Below are 9,144 nucleotides of genomic sequence, written 5' to 3' on the forward strand. Positions count from 1 at the left end.
AAGACTGTAAGAAGACTGACAGGACACCTAAGGACACCATTGCTTCTGGTTGGTGGCCAGATTTAGGCTTAGTAATGAAAATCACTGGTTGTGGAAATAGGAGAGGGAAAAGTAAACCCAAGGATGGCCACAGAAAAGAATAAGCAGAACTCAAAAATTCAGTGGCTATGTGTGAGAGACAGTAAGGAAGAGCCAAAAGGAACTTATTAGTGGCAGAGGGACAGCTGTCTGCTGACGAAAACAAGATGGAGAGACTTTGGGAAGTGGTTTTAGAAGAAGACAATGGGTTCAGAGACGGAGTCTGAAGTGGGATGTACTGCAGGCAACTGCGATGCTGTAATTTATAAGACACATTTATATTTGGTCATTCATGTGTACTGGTGATTCAAAATGTATTTCTCATATACATTTGGTCTTCATCCACTCTTCTCGGCTCACAACTCCCCAAATTCTTGGAATTTCCTGAGCAGTAAGAGTAATAGCATATTTGTTATATATGGTCTCTTGTCCTCAGTTCCAGAAAACACTTCAGAGCTGTAGAGGTAAAATGGGTGTTTTATTATTCATAAGAAGCCCCTTTCCACTGCAATTGAGTTTATGTTAATGAGCTGACTTTTGGAGAGCACCTAAGGATGGGGGCTGGTTGCTAGAGGAACTGGCCATGAATAGAGGGAATCCTACCCTCTGATTTCTGGGGAGGGGAGAGGGGCTAGAGACTGAACAATCACCAATGGTCAATGAGTTAATCAATCATGTCTATGTAATGAAGCTTCCTCCAAAAGGAGGGGTGGGTTTGGGGAGATTCCACTCTGGGGAACCAGAATGCTTCCATATGTACTGGGGCAGGCCCCAAGCTGAGGACACAAGCATCTATGCATCTCTTTTCCTCTGGTTGTTATATCCTTTGTAATAAACCGGTAATGTAGTGAAGTAAATGTTTTTTCTGAGCTCTGTCAGCCATTCTAGCAAGTCAGTCAAACCAAGGAGGGGGCTGAGGGAACCTCTCATCTATAGCCAGTTGGTCAGAAGTACAGGTAACAACCAGGACTTGTGACCTGCATCCTGACTTGGAGGGGCTGGTTAAGCTTCCAATTTGTAGCCGGTTGGTCAGAAGCACAGGTAACTTGGGCTTGCAAGTGGCATCTGAAGTGGAAGGAGGTCTTGTGGGACTGAGTGCTTTACCTGTGGAGTCTCATTGATCTCCTCCTGGTAGTGTCAGAATTGAGTTGAATTCTCAGCCTGTTGCCCCAAGAATTGCTTGGTATGGGAAAGCCTTTACACACACATGCATTTTAGGATTGGGTCCAGTGAGACATTTAGAAAAATGGACATGCTGCTCAATGGACTTGTCTTTTACTCCTTGTGCCTCATTAGTGCCTTAAAAAGATGGTGTAAATGATAAATGAGGTCAAGAATCAAGTGGATCAAATACAAACACATATCCACTCACTCCTAAAACTCCACTTAGTAGAGAACCCAGCGTTAATTTTTATCTATTTGTTAAAAAAATTCTCTTTAATGTTTACTTTTGAGAGAGACACACACACAGAGTGTGAGCAGGGGAGGGGCAGAGAGAGGGAGACACAGACTCCAAAGCAGGTTCCAGGCTTTGAGCTGTCGGCACAGAGCCTGACGCGGGGCTCGAACTCACAAACTGCGAGATCATGACCTGAGCCGAAGTCAGATGCCCAACTGACTGAGCCACCCAGGTGCCCCTCCAGTGTTAATTTTTATTTTTTTTTATTTTTTTATTTTTTTTTTATTTAAAAAAAAAATTTTTTTTTCCAACGTTTTATTTATTTTTGGGACAGAGAGAGACAGAGCATGAACGGGGGAGGGGCAGAGAGAGAGGGAGACACAGAATCAGAAACAGGCTCCAGGCTCTGAGCCATCAGCCCAGAGCCTGATGCGGGGCTCGAACTCACGGACCGCGAGATCGTGACCTGGTTGAAGTCGGACGCTTAACCGACTGCGCCACCCAGGCGCCCCTCCAGTGTTAATTTTTAAAGCATAAACTGACAGAGAGAATGGCAAAGAAGTTAGAGCGATAAAACTTACAAGATGGAACAGATCATTGGTAAATGTCTTAGTGGATCCAAGAAAACAGAATAAGCCGCAGGTGAAAGCTGAGAAGCGCTGTGATGTATATCCCCTCAAGGCTCAGAGTTGGGCAGTATTGGGTGGGATTTAAACCAGAAACACTGCTTTAAAACATCCTTTAAACAAACAGGGCTCCAGGGGTACCTTTGGTGGCTCAGTTGGTTAATCGACTTCAGCTCCAGTCATGATCTCGCAGTTCATGAGTTTGAGCCCCATAATGGGGCTCTGTGCTAACAGCTCGGAGCCTGGAGCCTGCTTCACATTGTGTCTCCCTCTCTGTCTGCCCCTCCCCTGCTCTCTCTCTCTCTCACACACACACACACACACACACACACACACACACACACACACACTCTCTCTCTCTCTCTCTCTCAAAAAACAAAACAAAACAAAATAAAAACATTAAAAAAAATTTAAAGAAACAGGGCTCCAGAGCACAGGGCATAGTGCAATCTAACAGCCCCTTCCCTGGCCAGACAGATCATTTGGAGGTTTTCTCGGTAAAATGGGGTCTCTGGAAGATGCTCCACACAGTTGAGGAGAGAGCACCATTCTGAAAACAAGGAAATTAAGTGATTGTGTAACTGCATGTTGAACCCCCCATTTTCCTGCAGAAAGAAGGCAACAGACAACACACAGGAAGAAGAAAATGTCAATAATAGGATAATAAACTGTATCCTCTAACAGATAATCAGAGAACCAAGAACTCTTGAAAAGTAAAAATATAATAGGAGAAATAAGAAAAAATAAAGCTTACAATAACTAGTCGAGAAATCTCCCAGAAAATAAAGCAAAAAGAAAATGACAGAAAATAGGAGAGAAAGGTATGACAGGACCTGCCTAGGAGGTCTAACATTTGAATAAGATTTCAGAGCTAGAGAAGAGAGACCAAGGAGAAGAAAAGACAGACTGTAGACAGACAAAACCAAAGAACTAGAGTTTCAATATGAAAAGTACATACCAAGTTCTTAGTATAAAAACAGACCCAGCACAACAGTGTGAAATAACGACCCTACAGACTTTCACAGGGAAAAAGGTTTCATACAAGGGATCAAGAATTAGAATGGTGTTGGTCTTCAGCAGCAACTAGTTCTGGAACTAGAAGATAATGGAGCAAGACAAACATTCCAAGGGAAAATTATGTTCAACCTAAAACTTCACATGCAGCCAACTGACTGTGAAAGCAGGAGAGACACTAGCAAACATACAAGGTGTCCCCTCCCAGTTTCACACACCCTTTCTTAGGAAGCCACTGCAAGTTGCATGTACTCCCCAAACAAAATGAAACAAAACCCACAAACAAATAAAAACTAAAAAGACAGAGTAAACCAAGAAAGATCAGTGAGGGGTGCCTGGTTTGCTCAGTCAGTAGAGTATTAATCTCAAGGAGGTGAGTTTGAGCCCCACATTGTATATGGATCCTACTTAAAAAAAAGATTGGAGAGACAGAAAGTAAGGGATACAGAAAGAGAGTAATAATGATCTCCCGGATGATGGTGAAAGGAAATCCAAATGACACTAATGCAGCAGGCCTACAAGGCAATCCAACAGGTGAACACAGATGAAGTCTCCAGGTTCCAAGCTAGAGCTCTTCAGCAAGAAGTTGAAAGAGTGCCTGAGGTATCTGTATGCATTAAAGTATGTGTATTTATACCACTGGGTGGAAGTGTGGGGCAATAAGTAGTGCAAAGATGACTAGGCAAATGAAACACAGTGTTAGGCAGAAAGGGAAAAGGAATCAGTATAATTTATGCTTGACAGATCTCGCGGTTCGTGAGTTCGAGCCCTGTGTCGGGCTCTGTGCTGACAGCTCAGAGCCTCGAGCCTGCTTCAGATTCTGTGTCTCACTCTCTCTCTGTCCCTTCCCTGCTCATGCTGTCTGTCTGTCTCAAAAATAAAAAAAAAATTTTTTTTAAATTAAAAAAATAAAAATAAAAATAAAACCTTAAAAAAAAACCCTTAAAAACAAACAAACAAACAAAAAACCCAACATGACACTATATACACCAAAACCCCTTTAAGGGATGTCTGGGTGGCTCAGTCATTTAAGCATCTGACTCTGGCACAGGTCATGATCTCATGGTTTGTTAGTTCTTAGTTTGAGCCCCACATCACGTGAGCTCAAGTCCTGCTCTGGGCTCCATACTCTCTCTGTCTTTCCCCCTCTCTCTGTACCTCATGGGATTCTCTCTCCCTCCTTCCCTCTCAAAAGTAAATAAACTAATTAATTAAAAATTAAAAAAAACAAAAACAAAGCACTCTTTAAAAAAGAGCCCCAACTTTGACTTAGCAATTTTATGTGTGGCACACAACCTAAGGACAACCACAAAAAGATCGAAGAGCGAAGATGCTCACCACAAAGAGCTATCAAAAATGTGTAGAAAACTACAGTACATTAGGGAAAACTACACAACCAACTGAATTTGACGCAAATATCTGGTTAACAAAGAAAAGTGTCCAAAATATGTTAGGTGCATTCAAAGGTTACAATTAATAAGTTAGATGCCAATTTTGAAAATAAGGGGGAAGTATGAACATAAGGGTTGTGAGTCTGAAAGTGGGTAAAAATTCAGATAAAACAAGATTGGCCAGTAGTGAACATTACTGAATCGGGGTGACAGGTACCTGGAGTGGGAGTGGAGACTGTTTTATTATACCATTCTCTCTACTTTTGTAAATATATTTGAACTTTTCCGTAATAAAAGGTTAAGAAGAAAGTGAAAAAATATGCACCAAAATGTTAACTGGCAACCTGGGTACAGAACTACAGATATTTTCTTCCTTAGCACAATTAAAGTCCAAATTCTCATTCACTCATAGTCACTATTCAAAATAGTCTAGTCAAGGCTATTCAAAACATAGCATTAAGGAGGCACCTGGGTGGCTCAGTCGATTAAGAGTCCAACTTTGGCTCAGGTCATGATCTCACGGTTCGTGAGTTCAAGCCCCATGTCAGGCTCTGGGCTGACGCTGAGAGCTCAGAGCCTGGAGCCTGCTTTGGATTCTGTGTCTCCCTCTGTCTCTGCCCCTCTCCCGCTCATACTCTGTTTTTCTCTCTCTCAAAAATAAACATTAAAAAAAAAAAATTCAAACAAACAACACACAGCACTAAGAGAAGTTTAACTTACCACCCAGCAGGCATTTCCGAGATCGGCAATTTTCACCTGGAGCTTTTCTGCATTTTTTGGCTCAAGGGGATTAACAAGAAAATTTCCAGCAGTGGATTTTCCTATAGACAATAGGCATCATAAGTAACACTGGTTAGTGAACACAGAAATACCCAAAGACTAATAAAACTCTCTGAAGTAATATACTCGGGCCCTTGACTGGCAACCTACACTCTAAATTTTCTAAGATAAAAAAAACAACATCCTCAGCTTATGGAATTAAAACCTACCTCTGCCTTCAGGGCAACAAAATGCTGTGCATCCACTACATTGACCAATCCAGTTCAAAATTAGCTAAAAATTTACACACGGAAGGTAACCTGGTGCCTGCCATAAAGCTTTATGCATAAAAACAATGGTACTTTAAGTTTAGAAATTCGTGAATATGCTATTCAGGGAAGGGTACTGGGGAAGTATGTCTGCACAGGTACCTTTGTTGTCCAATGGTCCATTTTGTTCTTGTTCTTGCTCATCTTCACAGGGTATCTCTGCCCGAATGCTTTCTTGAAGCTGGCTGATGTCCTGCTCACTGAATGACTGGTCTACATTTGGTGAAGACTGGCACATCATGGTATTTGACACCTCCGAGGTTATAGGTGTACAAGAGTCTGTTTCTTGAGATGTGCTGCTGTCTCCATTTTGGGAGCTTAGGAAACTAGGTTCCTGCTTCAAATTTTGGACATCACAGTCATTAGCATTATGTAGATCCTCTTTAAGCCTCAATGTTTCTTTATTATTGTTCTCAGTATAATTAACGATTTCAATTACTCCATTGCAATTAATCTCTGCTGCACCACCCTCTACACCACGTTCCATATGTGTCTGATCCTGGTTAATGGTACTTGACTCTTCTAAGGAACAAACAGACAAAAAGGATGTATGTGTATGTGTATGTGTATGAGTGAAAGAACAAAAAAATTTCTCCATAAGATTAAAACGTTTTCTAGAACTTATACAGGGTGACATAAAAACATGACTGAACATCTAAAACCTATTTATGGAAGGACAAAGATCTTCTTATCCTTAGTCAATTGCAAAATGAAGTCTATGTTGCATTTCCATAGAAAAGTCAGAAATTACATTTGAATATTACCTGCCTACCATTTATGAAAGTTCTGTACTCTTACTGTATAAGGACACCCCCAGAGATGTGTTTTATGCATGAAACCACTATATTATAGAACAATGATAAATTAATGTTAAAGTAAATTTTTGTGTATGCTCTATTTATACCAAGTTTTTCTTGGGTCATTTTATTAGGTGGGTTCTCTTTCAAGGGTCTTTCAACAGGACTCTCTGATTCTTCTTGCTTGTTTGGTCTTTTTTGCCCAGGGCCCGACTCTTTCTCCATTTCCTCAATTTCCTGCATTCGCTTCTCTAGTAATTCTGCCTGGCGCTTCTGCTTCTTCTTCAATTTCTTCTTCTTATTCTTTGACATTTTGTCAGCCTGGGCGGAGATTACAAACAGATAAAGCCTTCAGGTGGCTAATCCATTACCCCCAGTTGGAGATAACTGTTAACTTTAATATTTCCTAATTAAAGTTCACTCTTTCCCTAACATAGCACTTAAGTTTCTCATTAACGTAAACAATGTGGATACTCTTATGAAACCAAATAAAAACAAAATTAACAATAAATCTTGGTCCTCTGATCAGTCTGTGGGGCTGGCTTACTCTCAGGCACACTCAAGTCCGTAGAAGCCTCACCAGTACAAACTTGTTAAAGATGCACGGGAATTTATTGGAAAAAATTATAGAAGCGCAGGAATACTTTCTTTGTTTTTCAAACTCTAAACAAACCATGATCTCTAACAGAAAAATTCCTACCCACTGCCCACAGATCAGAATTAAACATAGAAACACCTTATACTTACTGGTTTAGGCTGGGGCGCAGTACTGACTGAAAAGAAAAGAAAATCAAGTAAGGATCCTGGTGTTTGGCAGGCAACATAAGTTTACGCTGTAAAGGACACTGCTGTTTTAAAGCAACTTTGGTAGAAGTACCATTTTAAAAAAAAATAATGCATATAAAAGTTGACAAACTTAAAATAAGCTTAAATAAATTAAATTCTTCTCCAGATAAAATCCAAGTCCCCATTTCTGGTTTTCCATTATTACTGCTGCAAAAATCTCATTCCCATGTATGTTTAAAATAGAAAATGACAGGCAACTACCTACCCCCTTACCCCCATCCAGGACTCCCATCTCTAATTCTTCCCCTTGGCACTGGTCTGTTTTAAAAGGAGCACAGCACCAAGAGCTAGAGTTATACAGCATGTTATGGATATTAGTTTAGCTTAGGTGGGAGGTAGACTCTTAAAAATTTTTTTGAAAGGGGTACCTGGGTGGCTTAGTCAGTTAAGTGTCCGACTTTGGCTCAGGTCATGGTCTCACGGTTCATGGGTTCGAGCCCCACATCCAGCTCTGTGCTGACTGCTCGGAGCCTGCAGCCTGCTTCAGATTCTGTGTCTCCCTCTCTCTGCCCCTCCCCAGCTCACACTCTGTCTCTCTCTCAAAAATATTATTAAAAAAAAAAATTTTTTTTTTAAGAAGCCACACAAGGTAAAATTTCCCTCTTAACTATTCTTAAGTGTACAGTTCAATAGTGTTAATTATATTCACATTGTTGTGCAATATTACTAGAACTTCTCCATTTTGGAAAAATGAAACTCTATGCCCATCAATTAACTTCTCATTTCCCCCTTCTTTAATCTATCTTTTTAAAGAAAGCCTATGTTAACTGATAATTCAGCTTAAATTTCCTCAAAACTAAAAGTTCCTCAAATATAATAAAACTACTAATATTAAAATCTATACCTCAAATGGCAAAAAATCATCATAATTATAGTCATCATTTAATTAGCACATAATACTGTGTGGCACCCTACTAAATGCTTTCACATGGAACTAATCCCAAGAACTCCTGCCAAGAGGGAAAAGGAAGTCAAGAACTCCCTCAGGGCACCCAAGCCAATGATGAAGCCCAGGACTCAAACCAGGTCTGTCCACTCCAATGCCTAAACTCAAGTTCTTGATAGCAAAGTTATCTTGCCCCTGCACAGATCACTGATCTGTAAGCAAGCATGTATTGTCATGGTAAGAGGTAAACACATAAAAAATGGCCACTGAATCACAAGGGAAAACATTTTAAAACAAGAACATGAATTAGCTTTTAAAGTATACAAAATATCTGTACCTAAAAGACACAATCTCTAGACTTCTTTCTACAGGAGAGTGATACTGAGAATTAAAAGTCTTTTGAAGGCTGAGATTATTTCTTACACATAAATACTTACCATATATTATCGTTAAAGGAATGCGTGGTGCCTTACTTAACTACTGGTAATAGAACAAAACTAGGAACTTCTCTTAACTTCTAATGAGACCAAAGTCCTCAAAGAAAACATACCCGCAGATCCAGAAGGTGGAGGAGCTCCAGATCGCTGCCACTCTGTTGCTTCTGCAGCCAATCTTCGGATGTACTGCTCATTCACTGACAGCAAGATGTTTTCTGGTTTAATGTCAGTGTGGATGATACGGCACTTGGTGTGTAAATAATCCAGACCCTGTAACACCTGGATGGGAATAGAGCAGTAGACTTGCAAACACAGAATACAAGTCTTTCTGGAGAAGGAAGAAATCACAATACAACATTTAAAAAAATAAAGATATAAAAACAATATGGTAGTTTTCAACAGAGAATAAAGCATTTTTAATAAAGCACAAAGAAACTTCCCCAGAAAGATTACTTGTAAACTATGAACAAAGGTCAGTGTTTATTTATAATAAAAAGTTTCAAGTGTTAAAAAGCTAATTCTATTTGGAGTTATTTAAAGAAGTACATAAAGACCAAGAATAAAAGTCAATATGCCCTTTGA

The 9,144-nt window shown here is 40.0% G+C and overlaps 1 protein-coding gene across 3 annotated transcripts in view; it reads right to left on the bottom strand.

The window, feature by feature from the left end:
* SRPK1 (SRSF protein kinase 1) overlaps window positions 1-9,144 on the bottom strand; it is a 46,533-nt gene that overhangs the window by 15,350 nt on the left and 22,039 nt on the right. For all 3 annotated transcript variants that reach the window (XM_040473312.1, XM_040473314.1, XM_040473313.1), the window contains exons 7-11: window positions 8,676-8,841; window positions 7,141-7,166; window positions 6,501-6,714; window positions 5,699-6,118; window positions 5,229-5,329 (exon numbers count right to left, since the gene is read on the bottom strand). In XM_040473312.1, the coding sequence (XP_040329246.1) occupies window positions 5,229-5,329; window positions 5,699-6,118; window positions 6,501-6,714; window positions 7,141-7,166; window positions 8,676-8,841 (927 nt within the window). The remainder of the gene's footprint in view (window positions 1-5,228; window positions 5,330-5,698; window positions 6,119-6,500; window positions 6,715-7,140; window positions 7,167-8,675; window positions 8,842-9,144) is intronic.

This window comes from Herpailurus yagouaroundi, unplaced genomic scaffold (assembly GCF_014898765.1).
Source record: "Herpailurus yagouaroundi ecotype Mexico unplaced genomic scaffold, PumYag 139, whole genome shotgun sequence".
Classification (NCBI taxonomy): Eukaryota; Metazoa; Chordata; class Mammalia; order Carnivora; family Felidae; genus Herpailurus; species Herpailurus yagouaroundi.